Source organism: Neovison vison, chromosome 7 (assembly GCF_020171115.1).
Source record: "Neovison vison isolate M4711 chromosome 7, ASM_NN_V1, whole genome shotgun sequence".
NCBI classification, from domain to species: Eukaryota; Metazoa; Chordata; class Mammalia; order Carnivora; family Mustelidae; genus Neogale; species Neogale vison.
In genome coordinates, this window is record NC_058097.1 from 29363263 (window position 1) to 29383944 (window position 20682).

A 20682-nucleotide genomic window follows, 5' to 3' on the forward strand; every position below is an offset into this window, starting at 1 on the left:
CAACCTATCAGCGTACACCCAAGTCTAGATTTTGGTAAATTAAAACTCAGAAGGCAGGAGAGGGTATACGTAGAGAGTCTGCTATCAGCCAAGAAAGGAAAGAAAGACCCTGTCCATTTTAATAAATCTTGATTTCGTCTTCCTCCTCAGATGCCCAGCTGTTGTTTGAAGCAGATGGTGCCATGAGGAAGAACAAGGGCTCCGTTACCAAGGGGGGGAGGGGTCATCGCCTGTAAGGATCATTACGTCGCAACCACAAAGAGTTTTGGGGTGAGGATCAGTGAGCTAATAGTGAACAGCCTACTATATGCTGGCACTTGCTAGAGGCTAGGAAAGCAAACTGAGCGAGGCCATGAGGCCTAGAACTTGTCCCCAGGGATCTCACAATCTGATAAGATTTTCTTAGCAGGAAAAGTTTTAACATCCATGTCAATTCTTGCCCACCCCCCTCCCACCGAGGCCAGTCGGTAAAGTTCAACACTGAGGACTTGCTCCCAGGGGAGGTTTATTCATGAGCTGAAGTACTGCCCAGGAGATGACAATCTTTCTGGGCAGCATATCCACTGGCATGCATCTTATTTAACTCTAGAACCTGACTTTTTTGTCTCAGTGTCGTCGGCAAAAAACACAGCAGGATTTGAAGCAAATATCACCCTCAACCACGTCCCCCACTGCCAAGAGAAGCCGTTGGCTGCTTTCGTAAAAGTAATAAGGAAGCAAAAAAGATTTCCAGCCCCTTGATTTGGAGTTTGAGTTACAAAATAATAATTAATAATAATAATAATAAGCAAAAGAAGTTATTTTTTTCCCCTAAACTGTGGGGCTCAGAAAGGAAAAGATAAAGTTCTAAGCATGACAGCAGTAGGGTCTCCGTCCCTTCTCCAGGGTCCGGCGCCCCCGGGAAGCTCATAACTATCAGATCAGAAATAAGAGACAGCCATCAGGAGGGCTGTGGCTGACTTGAGGCCAAGGACACGCCACGGGGGATGCAGACCCCCAAAGATGCGAGCCTTGGGGAGACAACACACAGGAACCCTCTCGAGATTCTCTCGGAGTTCATGATGCTCACGAACCAAACTCCCAGATTTTGGACGTGCTGTTAAAGGAAATTCACTGCGATTCAATCTTTTGGGCCAATGCAACACAAAGGTAAGCAATGCCCCCAGGTATTTACCCAAAGGCTATCAACAGTCTGGAGGCCTTGCAGGTTCCTGAAGGGCCATCTGAATCATCAGAGAAATCTGAACATAGGTCCACAGTGTCAGCTTCATAACCAACTCGGAAAACCATTTCTTAAAACCCTCGTAACTAACTTGTACCTGGAACAGTCTAAAAGATCAGTCAAGAAACATTTTTCTGGGCACCTAGGTGGCTCAGTGGGTTAAGCCTCTGCCTTCGGCTCAGGTCATGATCTCAGGATCCTGGGATCAAGTCCCACATCGGGCTCTCTGCTCAGCAGGGAGCCTTCTTCCTCCTCTCTCTCTGCCTGCCTCTCTGCCAACTTGTGATCTGTCTCTCTGTCAAATAATTAAATAAAATCTTTTAAAAAAAAAAGAAAAGAAAAGAAACATTTTTTTTCTCCTAAAAGATGATTAAGAAGAGTCTGAAGGGGAAGAAACCTGCCTACCCGAAACCTTGGGCATTCAGCAGTAAAGTTCAGAATCATATTTCTGAGTTCCTACATCACCACATATTGTACATCATCTCCATTCTCTTACACGGAAGCAACTGTCACCTCCTTTTCTTCTGCCACGCTAGGGTGGGCTTTTCGTGTGGCCCCAGCTCAGCTCACGCAGTTCCCTCATGAGAGGTGTGAACAGGTCCACTGGGGTTCGTGTCTCGCTGTCATCATAAGTTATCTCATTGAGAAAGACGTGAGACCAGGGAGAGATGCTACTGTCCAGTGTACAAAGAGCCACACTTCAAGGTCCCTTTCAAAGTGACTTTAAAAAGATGCAGGTCTGACCAGACCGAATTATTTTTAAGAAGGAAAACAGAATATTTAAAAACATGGAGGAAGATCCTACTTCCAACTGGACAAAAAAATCTTTGCTAAGCATCTTAAATGAGGAAAAAATAACTGAAGGTATTCAGTTCTACTCCCCCAAGTTCCCAAATCGCTTGGTTAGAAACCATCTAAGGAAATACAAGCCACGTCTACACCCAGATAGCCTGAAAGCCAGCAGCACATAAAACCAAGGGCTTAGTCCTGTAAGTGGTGCAGCGAAGGCACATGGCTTTTAAGAAAGAGGAAAACAAACAATAAAGAACCCGAGGGAACTATTATGGACAAGTGTGCTATTGCTTTAGCCACGGGACATGGTGGAAAGTCAGCATGCCAGTGCTCCATCCCAGGCCAGAGTGTATGGCCAAAGACTAGTATCTAATGATATGCCTTGACATATGGAATTCATTCTTGATGGCCTTGAAGAATCAAAGATCAGGGGGATTGGACAGGATGAGCCCGCACGCTATTTAGATCCCAAATCTCTCTTTCCCTTCAACCCCAGACCAGTCTCAAGGGGCTAAGGCTTCTGATCTATCTCTATCCCACTTTGCTAACGTATACAATATCAAAAGCAGCCAGTCACTTTCTGAGGCTAATGGGTTCAGATGACAATATTCTACTGGTAGATAAACAAGGTGATTGTTACAGACCGCCCCCAAGGGTTGATGTTAACAAAAGTCAGTCACAGAAGACCAGAAGCACAGGGGCCAGAAGAGCCCACGTGAGTGTTAGAGAGAACCCCCATTCTGCGAGCCTGAATCCTAACATCACCAGGATTATAGAGCAGGAAAAGACTTACATTTTAAGATCAGGATTTCTTTACTATAAATATGGAGAAAGATATAACTTTGCTCCCAAGTCTCATTCAGGGAGGTCACCAGGCCCATAAATGCTTATCTTTCTTGAACTTCTAGCTATCAGCAATGTCTCCAGCAAGGGCAGAGAGGAGAGAAAATGGGACACTTGTCAGGCACAATGAAGGGAAGAAAGTCAGTCCTGAGTGCAGCAAGTAAAGCAGAATTCCTTTGTCTTTGGTTCTGGAGATTATGCCAATGTTTCACAAAGTGTGGAGCAGTTCATAGGTTCCTAAATATCTCTTTAAAGACATTACACGATATTGTGGAAGCAGACATCGTTTCTCCTCTGTTCCAAAGTCCTCAATAGCTCCCATTTCCCTCTGAGTAAACAGGAGAGTGGCTGTCCTGATAGGCATCTCCAAGGACTGATAGGATCTGCTGCTTTCCTGGTGGGATCCTGCCTATCTGACGGGGCTGCAGAATTGCCCCTTATTCTGTAAACAGCAAGCAAGACACCGACACTAGCTCTTAGGCTCCACCCACGATTCCCACTGGGCTTTGCGGGAAGACCTCTTCATGAGTCTTGGGTTTCGGGCCAGGCTTATGAGCAAGGCACTGACTTCCCTCCAGCTCAGCCTTCCATCTCAAGAAGGTCTGGCATAGTGAACACCTTTGGAAGATATAGTTTCTCCTCCAGAACAAAGGGCAGGGATTGGAACAGCCTTGGAGGATAAAGACACTATCTTGCTTGAAGCAAAGGTCAGGCATGCTTCCTACCTATTATAAAAGATTCAGCTACCCTTGTCTCAGGTTCCTCTCCTATAACACAAGCCCTACATGCACCCACGTTATGGGCCCGCTTTGCTTTGTCCTGCGGAGAGAGAGGCTTACAGAACTGGCACAAAAATGCAGATGCTTGGGCTACTGCTGTCCTTATGAGTAATTACACTGCTCTTTGTCTCTCACGGAGGCATTTCCAGGCTCACACCCGTAGGAAATCATAGCAGATCCACTCGTTAGCTCGCAAGCAGCTTCCCAGTTCTTGAAAGTCTTACCTCGTTGTGGATTTCTTCTCCTTGTTTCAGAACTGCAGGCTCAAAGGATTTCAAAGAAACATCACCACTGTCTGCCTCGATGCGGACATTCTGCAGAGCAAGCTGGCAGCGCTGTAAGATATAATCCAAGGTTCCAGCAGAGCACTGCGGAGACAGAACCAGCCATCAGGATCGTAAGCCAAATCCAAGTTTACGGTACAACACTTCCGGGGGATGTTCACATTCGTCCTTTCCCCATACATTCACCTGTGGCCCCACAGTTCAGCCCACATCCAACTTAACAACTGCTCTAGCAGCCTGCTCCCTGGGCTCTGTGTGGCCAGTGTGGCCTCGCTTGGGCCATGCTCCTTGCTGATTTTCTTTTAAATGTGGGCCTTATATCACCAGACCTTAGGCTCACTGAGGCTAAAGCCATGTACACACGTATAGGTAAACACACACACACACACACACACACACACGTATACACATACACACACCATTTATTACATATTTTTTCCTACAGATACAGCGGCATCTAGAACCAAGTCCTAAATGTAAAAAAAAAAAAAAAAAACAACTTCATAAGTAGTTTTCGGATGAGTAACTAATGAACCAAGAAGTCAAAGACATTGACTTTGTTATAAGCGCCCTGAACCTAACAATGGGAAAGAAAGGTGATCAGTTCAACAGCCCACAAAATGGCACAGTAACGGCGGGGGGGGAAAAAAATTGAAGTTATAAACACAGGGCAAAGGAATCATTTTCCTTTTCTGCAAAAAACCAAGCAGCTGCAGTCCTTGGTGGAGCAGGTTCTTCAAATAATGGAGAATATGGGGCTCGTGCCCTCAAGGCATGTTCAAAGGCATAACTTAGTACCTTGGTATTAGCAAGGGCACAGATAACTAGTTCATCCCTCTCTTTGTCTGTGGGAGCAAAACAGAGGTCGAACAGACAACTCCTCCTTTGAATGATATATGTCAGAAAAGAAAAGGCTGCAGACGGGGTGTGCACCTGTTGGTTTTGATGACAACATGATTTCCTAGAATGATAAAAAGCAAGCTGTAAATATCCTTTCGACCCAGGGAGGAAAATGTATCCCTAAAGTACTTCTATTTCAACATATATAATTTACACAGACTCCCTTAGAAATAACCTTGAAGGCTAATGCCCTGGTACAAAAAAATCTTTCAATGGTTACCGCCATTTGATGCAACGTGTCATGGCTAAGCCTGGGAAAAACCAAGTTACGGGGCCGAATCCAGAAGCCTGACTGATACGTATTTTAATACGAAGATCTCCGAGTGCCGGGAGCACAGCAGGCAGCTCCAATTTGCTATGAAGAAGAGACAAAGAGTGGAGCTGAAACACCACTCACTTTCGTCCCAGAGCCACTCCGGCAACCTCTTCTAGAATGATGCTCCATCTGAAACCATGCTCTACTGGTACCTTTACTCGCCCAAGTACTGAATGACCTACATAAGAGCTTACTAATCATAATGCCATTTATTACAGAAGACTGGAAACAACCTAAATTTCCCATCAACAGGGGACTCATTAAATAAACTACAGCAGAGCCATACTTGCAGCCACCTCCCCGGCCGCCCCCCCCAAAAAAACAATGGGGGTGTGGAGGAGAGGGGTACTTTCTTTTCTGGGTGTTCAGAGTTCTATTTATTGCACAGAACCTATAATAAGGCCTTTTTTTTTTTTTCTTTTTTTGGCAAGGACAGGTAACAACTTTATTGAGACATAATTCACTTGTCATAAAATTCACATGATGAAAACATACACTTCATTGTTTATAGTATAGACACAGAGTTACGCAACCATCGCTACAGTTAATTTTAGAACATTTTGGTCACCTCCCTAAAACAAACGGTATCCCTTAGCAGTCCCCTGCTGCCCCCTTTCTGCCAACCTTCCCATTTTCAGACAACCACCGATCTACTTCCTGCGACCACAGGTCTGGCTATGCAGGACCCTTCTTAAAAATGAAATCATATGGGGCGCCTGGGTGGCTCAGTGGACTAAAGTCTCTGCCTTCGGCTCAGGTCATGATCCTGGGGTCCTGGGATTGAGCCCCACATTGGGCTCTCTGCTCGGCGGCGAGCCTGCTTCCCTTCCCCTCTCTCCGCCTGCCTCTCTGCCTACTTGTGATCTCTGTCTGTCAAATAAATAAATAAAATCTTAAAAAAAAAAAAAAAGAAATCATATAATTCTTTTGCGACTGGCTTCTTGCAGTGAGCCTGATAGTTCATGGTTCATCCATGGTGAAGCATGTATCAGTAATTCTCTCCCTTTTACTGCCAAATATTTGATTGTATGGGTATACCACTTTCGCTTTTCCATTCATTATTATCCCATTTTCTGCCCTACTAGGAGTCAAGCTGCTGAGAATGTTTGTGTACGAGTTTTCATCTCTCTCAGGTATGGAATTGCTGGGTCATGAGGTAACTGTGTTTAAAATTCTGAGGAAAGGTCACAGTGTTTCCCAAAGGGGCTGAACCATTTTTATATTCCCTCCAGCAGTGCAGAAGGGTTCCAATTTCTGAAGCTTCTTCACCAATACTTGTTACTGAGATTCTCACTAGAGCCCCTCTAGTGTGTGAAGTGGTAACTTCCTGTGGTTTTGCTTTGTGTTAACCTGATGACTAATGATGTTCAACATCTTTCTGTGTGTTTATTGGCCATTTGTGGATCTTCCTCGCAGATGACTATTCAGATCCTTTGCCATTTAAAACTACTGGATTATTTACCTTTTTAATTATTGGGTTGTAAGACTTATTTATGTACTCTAAACACAAGTATCTTGTGACGTAAGTGACAGGAAAATACTTTCTCACATTCTCCAAGTTCTCTTTTCACTTTCTTGATGGAACCTTTTGAAGCGTAATAGATTTGTTTGTTTTTTAAGATTTATTACTTTTTTTCAAAGATTGACTTATTTGAGAGAGAAAAAGACAGAGAACAGTGGAGAGGGGCAGAGTCTTAAGCAGACTCAGTGCTGAGCTTGGAGTCCAAGGTGGAGCTTGATCTCACCACCCTGAGATCACCCTGAGCTGAAACCAAAATTCAGATGCTTAACCGACTGTGCCACCCAGGTGCCCTTATTTACTGTAGAGAAAGAAGGAGGGGGCGGAGAAAGAGAGAATCTCCAGCAGACTCCATGCTGAGTGTAGAGCCTGGCTTAGGGCTCAGTCTCACAACCCTGAGGTCATGACTTGGGCCAAAACCAAGAGCTGGACATCCAACCCAATACACCACCCAGGGGCCCCTGAAGCTAACAGTTTTTCCCTTTGGTGAAGTCCAATTTACCTACTTGTCTTTAGTTGTCTGTGCTTTTGGTGTCGTATCTAAAAGAAAAAAACAAAAAAACAAACAAAAAAAAACACTGCCTCCTCCAAGGTCTGAATTACATACCAATAAGGAGTTATCAGCAAGACTTACTAAAACAAAAGTGCAGAATGGTAAGTAGAGTAGGCTACCATTTGTATAAACAACATTTTAGGGGCGCCTGGGTGGCTTACTTGGTTAAGCCTCTGCCTTCAGCTCAGGTCCTGGTCTCAGGGCCCTGGAATCAAACCCTCTCTCTCTGCTTGCCTCTCTGCCTACTTGTGATCTCTCTCTGTCAAATAAATAAATAAAATCTTTTAAAATAAAAAACCCATTTTTTAATTAAACACATATTTGCTTATATAGGTATCACATTATCATGGAAAGGATAAGAAGAAGCTGATGATAATACTGGTTCCCTTTGAGGAGGAGGAACTCATCAGCTTTATGAGAAAGAGACTTCCAACTACTTATTCTTGGGTACTTTGTGAATTTTGAATCATTTGAGTAATTACCTGTTCAAAATATAATGGTATATAAAATTCACAAAATTTAAATTTTAAAAAGATATTTGGAACAACAGATTTCTTCTGTTCCAACCAGAAGGAAAAAAAAAAAATCCAATAAAAGTTGAGAGCTGTCAAATATAATCCAGTCACATGTAACCAAAAAACTAAATAGATTTCTTTTCTGACTAACTAAAATGAAATTCAGAACCTCACTTCCCTAAGACAATCTGTTTCTGACACATTTTGAGTGGACAGAAAATCGCAAGTCATTTTGTGTGGCACAGGTAAGACACACCCCGTTAGTCCTGTACGAAGGAAAGGACATTTACAAAATAAGTGAGGGCTACAACACTGCATGGTTTTTTCCATCTCTTCTCTTAAAGGAAATAATAATGTAACTTTCATGTTAGAAAAAAATGTGTGTGTATATATATATATTTTTCCCTCTTTTATTACTGACAATAATAATACATGAAATTAAAAATTTTAAGATAAAATAATAATCCTGTCACCTTACCTTATTTTAATTGTTTTTATTGCACATGATTCTTTGTCCACACAGCTGTGATCAGAATGTACCCATCAGTGTCTATTCTGTTTTTCTCTGTACTTAAGTATTCAAGGTAAGTATTTTCGATGGCTGCTCACTGAGGTGACACTCAGGTAATTAACTAGTCATGCCCTAAAGAGGAACTAATGTTCTGACCAGCTCTTCACTATTCTTAGTCACTCCAGATAAGCATTTTCATATGTGTGCATGTATGTTTCCTTTGAATTGTTTCCTAGGTGTTAAATATAATAGTGTTATGAGATCAAAGATATTTTTATGGTACTTTCTGCATATCCCCACATAGCTTTCCGAACAATATGCCAATTAGAAGACCTTCCAGAAATATATGAATGTATCTGCATCACTTCTGTCCAACTTCCCACCCGGGTCCCCCTGTGGCACAACGGAAAGTCAATCTACAAAGCAAAGCACAGATAACAGGCTTGGATACGAGGTCAACTTGTAGGCCTTCTCGCGACTATTCCCCTGCTCTCTAGAGCCACCCTTAATCGATCACACAGTACCCCAGGGTGACTACTAAGAGTTTTTCCCACCTCCCAGATTTCCATTCTGAACTGGTCTAATCAGCTGACTATCCAGCCATTCCAAGTGGTGGCAGAATTTAGCAATAAAGTCTGGGTTATGAACCCAACTGGAGAGCTCAGAAATTCCTAGGCACTGTTCTTAACTCTCTCCTTAATTTACATTCACATGCCCAGAAGCCTGACCCAAAAGTTAAGGGAAATGTAAATTCTCAACCATTGGAGCCTGGTCACAGCTAACCCATGCACAAGCACACAAACCCTCCCCATTTCCTTCTGGCCATCTTCTGTCCTTGACCTTGACAGACACAAACCCCTTAGAAAATCTCTAACTAGCAACACCTGCCAATAGCATTTTACCTTCTCCAAGAAACAGAACCACAAAGAAGCAAAATATACTAATCCCACGCTGTGAACACACTTTTTAAAACTGTATCCCACACAACTCAATGCTAAAAAAGCAAGTAAATAAAGGCTAACATCAAGTTCGATGGAAGCAATTTTCCTATCAAATACTCTTCCAAAACTCCATGCAAAATTGCTCATTCAACCACTGCTGTCACATTCAATAAAGTTTGAATCACATTTTTATTTACACTTACCTCTGCCACTCGGTGGGTGGAACTAAACCGAGGTGGTAAACCAGCCAAAACACAGTGTTGGTGGGTGGCATTGAGATCATCTGTAGGAAAAATACAAAAATTTAAAAAATAAAATAAAATAAACCACACACACATTTATTAGTCACTATAAACTATTCAACAAAAATACAGAGTAAACAGTAAGTCCATCAATCAAGGACAATAATAATCAGGGAATTAACACCTACATTGTACTCTTTAAACCACTCTCTATAACTAGGATAACTCTGTATGTATATAAATATAAATACATAAATGCATATATGTTATATAAATATAAATATATACATACATATATACATATATGTGTGTGTATATATATATATATTTATATATATAAACTATGACACTTCCAAGAGTAAAAGGGAATGTTAATTATTCCAAGACAACAGGTGTAAACCAGGACTGTCTCTAGCAAACAGGATAGATACATGGTTTCCCTACTTATGTGTGGTCCTATGATGCCCACTCACCACTAAGCTTACTGTTTATGAACTTCTCCTTCTCATGATACATCAAATTCTACCCATGAGTTTAGATAATAAGCCAAAAAATTTTTATACTATTTGGGGTGGAACAGCTTTCATCTGAAAATCTGCCTCTTTCTCTCCCCAATCAAAGTATCAATTTTGCCCTAACAACTTTTCCAGGCAAAAAACCAACCAACTCAGCAGTTGCAAAATTTTGGCTCTCAAGACAGAATTCAAGCCTGTGGATTCACAGCCCAAGAATGGAGTAGGTGGTGAATTCATCAGCTGAAGAATAAGCCTAAAACCACACGCAGTGGAAGAAAAACCGATGGCCAAGTTGTTGCGTATTCTAAGAAATGATGCCACATGTCAGGCAAAATCCCTACCACCTCTGCCTAGGACATTGCTTTCTCTACTACAAAGAAGAGAATAGAACGGTACTATTCCCCAGCACTGGGTGATTTCCTACATAGGCAACAGAGACTTCTTACCAAGATACCAACATTTGTAATGATTTCAGCTAAAAGGCCAAACCACCACACCCCTTACAGGGCAGCAAAATGAACTTCTGAACCAAATAATGGAAATGCAAAACATCAACGGAAGGTCTTCTGCTTCTGGACGTTCTGAGTACCAGTGACAAGCTTTGCCCTTCTACCTTACACAACTCTAAACACGGACCAAAAAATACAAAACAAATGTTTCTGACACTGCAAAAGAGAGCAAGAGACAATCCCAAAGATGGAGAAACAAAATAGGTGAGGCTAAAATTGCCCTAGCTTATTCCCTGCAACAGTTGCAAAGCCAGAGTGGCGGTGGGAGGAGGGAGAGTCAAAGAGAACCTAGAATTTTCAGTTTTCCATCTTGTTGAATTGTGAAGACAGAGACGGGAGTTTAGGAAAACCAGACAACAAGGATCTGTAAAACAGAATACTGGAATAGGAGAACCTGTACAGACAGAAAATAAGCAGACATGTGCAGAAGGGTTCCTTCCAAGTCTTTGGCTGAGCACTGACTTCTGCAGGTGTGAATGGAAACTTCCCAAGGGCAGGAAAAGAAGCGCCAGCAAATCACAGGCTGAACAAATCTCCGAGTGCACACAGGGCTGGGGATATTTTGTGTTCTCAGCAGTGAGAATGGCTCCTACCACATAAGCTAATGGATAGAGTCCTTGGAAAAGCATCATCTTAGCAGTAGAACTAAATTAGTTCTACATCAAAGGCTGCCCTAGATCCACTTAATAGCTTAAAAGCAAGCCTCCAAAGTATCCGAGTTATTCCAGATAATTTAACTAGTCATTAGAGCAAAGCCCAACATTATTTAAAAGAATTTAACAAAATCAGATACCCAAAAAATAAATTCACAATATCCAGCAGCCACTTGAGAAGTAAGCGAGAAGAGGGGTGCCTGGCTGGCTCAGTTGGTAGAGCTTATGACTCCTGATCTCAGGGTTATAAGTTTGAGCTCCATATTCGGTACAGAGACTACTTAAAAAATAAAATCTTATGGGAGTACCTGGGTGGTTCAGTTGGCTAAGCATCCAACTCTTAGTTTTGGCTAGGTCATGATCATGGGATCAAGCCCCACATCAAGCTCCATACTCAGTGGGGAGACTGCTTCTCTCCCTCTCCTTCTGAACCTCCCCCTCTCGTGCTCTCTTTCTGTCTCCTACTCTCTGAAAGATAAGTCTTTAAAAAAAAAAAATCTGGAGTACCTGGGTGGCTTAGTCACTTAATCAAGTGCTTCAGCTCAGGCCATGATCCCAGGGTTCTGGGATTGAGTCCCATGTCCAACTCCCTGCTTGGTGGGGAGCCTGCTTCTCCCTCTCCTCCCTACTTGTCCTCTCTATTGCTCTCTCTCTCAAATAAAGAAATGTAATCTTTTTAAAAAAATGAAAAATAAATTAAAAACTAAAATCTTATTAAAAAAGAAAAGGAGAAATGAAAGATATATATGACACATATGATATATGACACATATGTATATATAAGATGTATACATATCTTTCTGTTCTTTCACATATACATATCTTCCGTACATATAAATAAATAAAATGAAGATTCTAAAGATGAAAAAATGTACCTGAAATTAAAAAATCCCACTGAATGAGATTAATAGCACTTTAGACATTGCAGGGGAAAAAAATCAGTGAACTAGAATACACAGAAATAGAAACTACCTAAAAATGAAGCACACAGAGAAAAAAAGACTACTAATAAATTAAACAGCACCAATGACCTGTAAGACACTACTGATCAGTGTAACATAAATATAATTTGGTTCTCGGAAGAGGAAGAATGGCACATAAGAGGGAATCTAGATGACTTTGGGCATGGTGACGACTCCTTGGTTACAACACCAAGGGCACAACCCAGGAAAGAAATAACTGGTAAACCGTACTTCAGAAAAATTAAAAACTGTTCTGTAGAAGACACTGTCATGAGAATAAGAAGACAAGCTGCAAACTGGGATAAAATATTTGCAAAAGACATGTTCAATAAAGGACTGTAATTCAAAATACAAAGAACTGTTAAAAACTCAACAACGGGGGCCCCTGGGTGGCTCAGTGGGTTAAGCCTCTGCCTTTGGACTAAGATCTCAGGGTCCTGGGATAGAGCCCCGCATCAGGCTTTCTGCTCAGCAGGGAGCCTGCTTCCCCCTCCCCCTCTCTGCCTGCCTCTCTGCCTACTTGTGATCTCTCATAATTAATTAACTAGTTAATTAATTATTTTTTTAAAAAAAACTTTACGGAAGAAATGGCTAGAAGATCTGAACAGACACCTCACCAATGTACAGACTGCAAATGAGAATATGAAAAGACACTCATTATCATTTGCCATGGAACTGAGAATTAAAACAAGATACTACTACCCACCTAGTAGAATGACCAAAATCCACTGATCACTGATAACACCAAAAGCTGACAACAATAATGGAACAAGAGAACATGCATTCGTTTGCTGGTGGGAATGCAAAATGATACAGCTGTTTTGGAAAGCCACTTGGTCTGGTGATTTCTCACAAAACTAAACATACCCTCAGGGTAAGAGTGAGCAATTGGCCTCCTTGATATTCACCCCAGTGAACTGAAAACTATGTCCACTCAAACACCTGTGAGCTGATGTCTATAGCAGCTTTATGAACAACTACCAAAACTTGAAAGGAACCAAAATGTCTGTCAGTAGGTGGATAAGTCAACTGTGGCCCACTCAGACAATAGAATAATATTCAGCACTAAAAAGAAATGAGCTATCAAGTCATGAAGAGAAATGAGGAAACTTAAATACATATTAATAAGTGAAAGAAGCCAGTCAGAAAAGCCTATATGCTCTAAGATTTCAATCATAGGATATTATGGAAATGACTAAACTACAGAGAAAGTAGAAAGTTGCCAGGAGTTGGGTGTGGGGGAGGTCACGAACAGGAGGATTACAGAGGATTTTTAGGGCAGTAAAACTATCCTGTAGGATACTATAATGGCAGATATAGGTCATAATACATTTTTTAAATCCATAAAACATATCCATAAAATATACAACATCAAGAGTGGACTCTAATGTAAAATATGGATTCGGGTGATAACGACGTGTCAATGCAGATTAATCAATTGTAACAAAGGTACCACACTCGTGCAGAATGTCAGTAGTGGGAAAGGCTGTGTATGCACGGGGACAGAGGTATAGGGCAACTCTCTCTGCTTTCTGCTCAACTTTGCTAGGAGCTGTTTTAAACTGCTCTTAAAAAATAAACTCTCTCTCTATATATATATTTTTAATTATCAACTGAAAATTCTTTGGAAGATGCTTTAAGACTCCACAGCTCTTGGGATGCCTGGGTGGCGCAGTCGGTTAAGCATCGCCTTCAGCTCAGGTCATGATCCCAGGTCCTGGGATCGAGTCCCAAATCAGGCTCCTTGCTCCACAGGGAAATCTGCTTCTCCCTCTGCCTGCAATTTTCCCTGCTTGTGCGCTCTCTCTCTTTCTCTCTCTATCTGACAAATAAATAAAAATCTTTAAAAAAAGACTCCAGGGTGCCTGGGTGGCTCAGTGGATTAAAGCCTCTGCCTTTGGCTTGATGCTGGGATCAAGCCCCGCATCGGGCTCTCTGCTCACCAGGGAGCCTGCTTCCTCCTCTCTCTCTCTCCCTGCCTCTCTGCCTACTTGAGATCTCTGTCTGTCAAATAAATAAATAAAACCTTTAAAAAAAAAAAAAAAAGACTCCATAGCTCACACTCTTGAGACCAATATACAAGTATGTACCTTCACAGCTCCTCTCCCAGAGGATTCTCACAGCAGAAGAAAACACTTATTTGCATCGTGTAATTTACAATCTGGATGAGCAACTACTCTGTGTCAAGCACTATTCTGGGCACAGAGAACAAAGCGAAGTCTCTGCTCTCACAGAGGTGACATTACGATGGAAAAGATACAGAATCAGTAAATAAACAAGAAATTCAGATGTGAGTTTCTATGGAGAAAATCAGTAATAGTTTCCGAAGCATAAGAGTTAGCGGTGGTGGGGGGCAGGGGGGAAAGGGAGTAACGCACTACTGTATAGGGAACTGTCGCTGGGGAGAGTTAAGTTGGCTGAGATCTGAACAATGCGGATCCTGGCAATATCAGTGTCTGGTATGACAGGACTAGAAGCCGGAGGAAGAGTAGGGGCCAAGGCACCGGAGTGGGAATGAGCTTGTCGTACTTAAGACTGAGGCATGGTGCTCGCGGTAGAGAGGGGAAGTTGAACAGATGGAGGCGGCCTCCGTTGGTCATGGTCAGAACTGGGGGCTTAAGTCTAGATACAATGGGAAACCATGAGAAAATGTTAAGCAGGGGGAAAAAAACGTGATCCAGGTGTGAGTAAGACCTCCCTGGCACTTTTCTGCCAGATCCAGAATGTTTTAGACAAAAACAATAAGACCAGCTAATGGATTGGGTAAGTGGAGCAGGGGAGAGAACGAAATTAAGAGGAATTGGGGGGGGGGTTCGCGGAGAAACTGGATTGAGGGTGATTATGTCACAAAACATTAGGTTGTTGTATAAAGGGTATCACGAAATGCAGTGAAAGGTGAGGATGGCGACATCAGGGACAAACGTGGAAGTTTATTTTTTTTATTTTTTTTAAAAGACTTTTTTTTTTTAAGATTTTTTACTTATTTATTTGACAGACAGAGATCACAAGTAGGCAGAAAGGCAGGCAGAGAAAGAGGAAGGGAAGCAGGCTCCCTGCTGAAGAGCGAGCCTGATGTGGGGCTCGATCCCAGGACCCTGAGATCATGACCTGAGCCGAAGGCAGTGGCTTAACCCACTGAGCCAGCCAGGCACCCCAAACGTGGAATTTTAAATGCGAAGAAAAGGACAAGAAAGGAATGGAGCATCGAAGGTGGTCCAGTCTGGGCGGACAGGCTCAGAAGTGTGGCTTCAAGTCTGACGAAGAAGGCTGAATGACCAGTTTCCCCTTCACAGGTTGCCCCACTCTGCGGCCTCTGGTTAAGGACACACCTAAGAATTTCTGATTAACCTGGACTATTTTACCTAAAGGGAGTTTAAGAATCAAAAGAACAAAACAAAACAAAAAGCAGAGGTTGGAGAAGGTTCCCTTGGCCAGATTCCCATAAAGGGTCGAAATCAATTTCTAAGAAGTACATAAATGCCCTTCTCACCTACCCAAATAGAAGTCTTACTGCTCCCACGCTATTAATACCAGGATCCAAGGACATCAGAAAGAAAAAACATGTTTTTAAAGATTTTATTAATTTGAGAAAGAGCACAAGAAAGGGAAAAGAGCAAGGGGAGAGCGAGAAGCAGAATCTAGGGGAGCAGGGAGCCCGACATGAGGCTTGATCCCAGGACCCTGGGATCATGACCTGAGCCGAAGGTAGAAGCTTAATGGACTGAGCCACCCAGGTGCCCCAGAGAAAACCTCTTAATGAACACTGCTTAAGTACTTTCGTTCCACTGAGGGCCAACTAGCCTCGTGCAGGCCAGGTGGCAAACTCAACATTTGAAGTGAGACAATGAGGCCTGTACCTTTACTCAAATCCCTGGCAACCTTCAAATCAAATAACTTTGAAATTGCTCCCAACTGTCCCTAATCCTTTATGGCTTCTAGAAAGAACCTTGTAATTTTCACCCACGAGCCTGTAATTTATCTAAAACTCTGCAGATAAATGCTGTACAAGTGGTCCCGACTTCACGGACTGTACATTGGAAGCAATAATGCTGAAGACATTCCCAGCTTCACAAAAGATGCCACCTCATCATTTTTTGGAGGAAAATGTGAAAGAATGTCTATCTGCCAGAGCTATTTCAGAATATAGCTAACGAGTGATTCTATATTCAAGGGGAATCCGAGTTAGTAGAATTTGTTCAAGAAAACAAATATAGGGGCGCCTGGGTGGCTCAGTTAAAGCCTCTGCCTTCGGCTCAGGTCATAATCCCAGGGTCCTAGGATCAAGCCCCGCTTTGGGCTCTCTGCTTAGCAGGGAGCCTGCTTTCTGGCCAACCCCCCCCCACACCACCTACTTGTGATCTCTGTCTGTCAAATAGATAAATAAAATCTTTTAAAAAGAAAAAAATATATAAAAAAGAAAACAAATACATAAGAAGCTCTCACTCTTTGCTTGCTAAATGCCGTGTGCTCTGCTGGTGGATGAAGGGAGCTGTGGACATCCACTGTAGCATGAAATCTCATCTCATATATAAAAGACCATAGATGCAAAGGCATAATTTCTGCTAGGGTGATGGATTCATGCCCACGACTCTCCTGCAATCCCACCTGCTGAGACCCCCCTCCCGCACAGACCAACAGAGCTGGCCATCCCACATTTAACCCAGCCCCTTACTTCCTTGGTTTTGTTGTCCGGTGTGTTACCAGACCTATTTCATCCCAAATTTCTTAAAGTAACAATCAGGAGCTTCACTAAAGGCCCACTTCTGAGCTAAATAGGCCCAATACTGAAATCCAATCTTCCTGGCTTCACGCAGTCACTGAAGCTTTTCATTCTTACTCACCTGTCCATTCTCATCGCTCAATCTTAATATTTATGACCTTATTTTTCCTAGACATGGGGACACCCATGACTGAGAACATATTCAGAATTTAATAGCCAACGAGAGGGGGGAGGGGAAGCTTCCTGGCAAGATGTCAGTACAGACTCAGGCCTCCCGACATGCCCCCTTCCCTAAAGACATGGTCAGGGGGCTATTCGATTAGGCCAAAGCTATTGTCAGCACTGAATATTAGAGAAAGGTGCTTAATATGCTAGAAATTGCAAGGGGTTGTTCTGGATACAGTTAGGCGCGATGAGATTAAAGAAGGGGCTACGAGGGCTGCCTCATGTCTACTCTGAAAAAGTAGCTTTCTGGTAAACACAGTGAGCTGATCCCAGGAACGGCGCTCTCCCCTGAACTGAAAAGAAGAACGGACCTCTTGCCTCTGCGGGGTGACCTTAAATTCAGGCAAGAGACCCCAGGACGTGCTGCTGGTACAAGCACCACTTTGAGAAGACAGCCTGGCCTTGCTGAGGTGAGAAACCGGAGCAAGCAGGTATGCCGAGGATGGTCAAAGCGGCCATGTTTTGCCCACACAGCAAGCACCTACACCACATAGGACACGCCCGTTCATGAACTCTATTATCTGGCCATGGAAGAATAGATACATTTTTGTCCTTTCTCCTTTCGACTGAAGGTTTTGGCCAGCAACGTATGCCAAGTTTTCAAAAGAAACCATCTCAACACCAGTTTGCCTATAAATGAGTACTAGTCCTCCTTCTGTAAGGGGAAACAGAGGGAGAAATCACCAGACTCATGGGAAAACACGGCAGTTCACAGGAAAGGAAGCACTTTGAAACTATCTCTGCTCAAAAGGTTTTACTCAAACTGACAGGACAAATTTTTTATAAAATTCTCAATAAGAGAAGTTATTGAGAATTTATTGAGAATAAAATTCTCAGTATTTTAAGAAGACACTTGCTTCAGGAAGGTACTGCCTCTGGAAACGGAGAAAGTAGACACGAAGATGGAACAGTCTGCAATCAGGAAAGATCGCCTGGAGTGGATTGTTTTTTTAATAGTGTCGCTTCATTTAAAATGATGGAAGATGGAGTGGACAGCAGAACACAGCCTACAAAAAACTCAGATTACTGAAATGGATGAGGGAACTCAAAACATTCACCTAGAACTTGCAGGGAAAAATGAAAATTAGTGACAGAAGAGATAAGAAATGAGGGACAGATTTTGGAAGCCGAAATTTATATACAGGCAGAATCTTAGAAAGCCAACAGAAAAAGGACAGATGAAAGAACCACAAAGAACTAACACAAGAGTATTTCCCAATGTTGTGAAAGGACTCTGGACTACAAAATGGTGGTTGAAGTACATAAACATATTCTGCTCAAATACTGAACACAAAATATGACAAATGTTCAAAGAAAGAAACAATTTACTGTGGTAGAATAAAAATGAAGATGACCTCAGACCCTCTCTAATACCAAATATCAGAACTCAAGGGGGCAGTATCTACAGTTTCCAGGTAGGAAGTCTGTCATGCAAGAATCCTATAGCTATTTAATGAGGAAGCAGCCTGTTAAGGTATAGAAAGTCACTCTCAGATAATATAAAAACTCAGAGACTATAAGCTACTGCCATTCTCTTGCCATTAGCCTTCATGAAAAACTTGTTAGAGACTACACTTTATTTAAATCATTAAAACCATGGTGTAAGAAGAAAACGGAGCAGTGAGCTCCCTGACATAGGTCTTAGCAATGACTTTTTAAATACGACACCAAAAGCAAAAGCAATGACAGCAGAAATAAACAAGTGGGACTACATCAAACTTTTTTAAAAAGCTCTGCACAAGGGCACCTGGGTGGCTCAGTTGGTTAAGCATTGGACTCTTGATTTCGGCTCAGGTCATGATCTCAGAGTTGGGAGACTGAGCCCCATGTTGGGCTCCATGCTCAGTGCAGAGTCTGCTTGAGACTCTCTCTCTCTCTCTGCCACTCCCTCCTTCAAATACATACATATATACATACATACATAACATTGCACCACAAAGGAAACCATCATCAAAATGAAAAGGCAACCTATGGGATAGTGAAAACATTTGCAAATCATATATCTGGTAAGAGGTTAACATCCAAAATACATTAAGAACCCATACAACTTAAAGGCAAAAAACAAGCAATCCAATTCAAGATAGGCAGAAGATTTGAATAGACATTTCTCTAAGAAAGGTACATGAAAAGATGCTCAAAATCACTAATCATCAAGGAAATGTTAATTAAAACCACAATGAGATATCACCTCACACCCATCAGAATGGCTACCATCAAAGAAATAACATTGGCAAGGTTGTGGAGAAAAACTTTTGCACTGTTCTTGGTAATGTATAAATTAGTACAGCCACTATGGAAAACAGTGTGGAGGTTCCTCAAAAAAATTAAAAATAGACTTACTCTATGATCCAGCAATTCCACCTCTTGGTACTACCCAAAGAAAATGAAAACACTTACTCAAAAAGACACACACATCTCCATATTCCCTGCAGCATCATTTACAACAGCCAAGATATGGAAACAATCTAACTGTCCATTGATGGATGAATGAATAAAGAAATTATGGTATACAGATACAATAGAACACTATCTAGCCATTAAAAAAAAAGTATGAAATGTTGCCGTTTACATCAACATGCATGGACCTTGAGGGCATTATGCTAAAGTGAAATATTTTAGCAGAAAATACAAATACCATATGATCTCATTTATATGTGGAATCTAAAACAAAAACACAAACAAACAAAAAAAAATAAGCTCAAAAATACAAAGAACAGACTGATGATTGCCTGAGATGGGGTATGAGGAGTGGGAGAAATGAGTAAAGGGAGTCAAGAGGTATAGTTATAAAATAACTGATCATAAAATAAACAAGTCACAGGGATATAATGTAATGAAAAAATGCTAAGAAAGTAGATCTTAAAATTTCTTATCACACACACACACAAAAACACATACTTCTTGTAACTACCGTTGACCCTGAAAATAAAACAGTTTAACTGGCAAAATGCGTTTATACCAACAATGGCAGGGGACGCATGAACTATGCCAAACCCACAGGCAGTTTCAGACAACAAAGAAGAGGAACACTATTTTATAGAGGAAGAGGAGGAGGTGGGAGGGGCTGCCTGAACAAAAGTTCATTGGAAGAAAGTGAGAGTTCAGGGTGGTGGTAATTTCTCATTGGCTGAGTTGTGGCAGTTTCTCATTGGCTGGGCTGTTTGTTGCAGGGCCAGGGAAAAGTCTCCCTCCCTGTTGCTGGAGCAGTAAAGTAGCATCTTCCTACTGGCCTCTAACTTGATGATGAGTTGGTAGGGCATGACAGCTCCCCTTTCTGCCCCCCCCAACTCTATTATATATGAGGTTTTCTTTATTCAGTTTCACATTATATAAGGTGAAGGATGTTATCTAGACTTTCTGTGGAGATCATTTCACAATGTATACAAACATTGAATAATTATGTTGTACACCTGAAACTAATATCATGTTACGTATCAACTATACCTCAATTTAAAAAATAAATCTTTAAAAGACAGAAAAACTCCACATTATATAAATTACCAGTGAACATAAAAGTAATTAAATAATTTCAAATATGGTTATTTAATGCAAGTATAAAAAATCATCATCATTGGGACACCTGGGTGGCTCAGTTGATTAAGTGTCTGCCTTTGGCTCAGGTCATGATTCCAGGGTCATGGGATCAAGCCCCACATCAGGCTCTCTGCTCAGCAGGGAACC

General features: G+C 41.9%; 1 protein-coding gene across 1 annotated transcript in view; it reads right to left on the reverse strand.

Annotated features, from left to right (window-relative positions):
• Nucleotides 1–20682, reverse strand: part of FTO (FTO alpha-ketoglutarate dependent dioxygenase) — a 373822-nt gene that overhangs the window by 204345 nt on the left and 148795 nt on the right. The window contains exons 5-6 of the mRNA XM_044256132.1: nucleotides 9379–9458; nucleotides 3861–4004 (exon numbers count right to left, since the gene is read on the reverse strand). Coding sequence (XP_044112067.1) covers nucleotides 3861–4004; nucleotides 9379–9458 — 224 coding nt within the window. The remainder of the gene's footprint in view (nucleotides 1–3860; nucleotides 4005–9378; nucleotides 9459–20682) is intronic.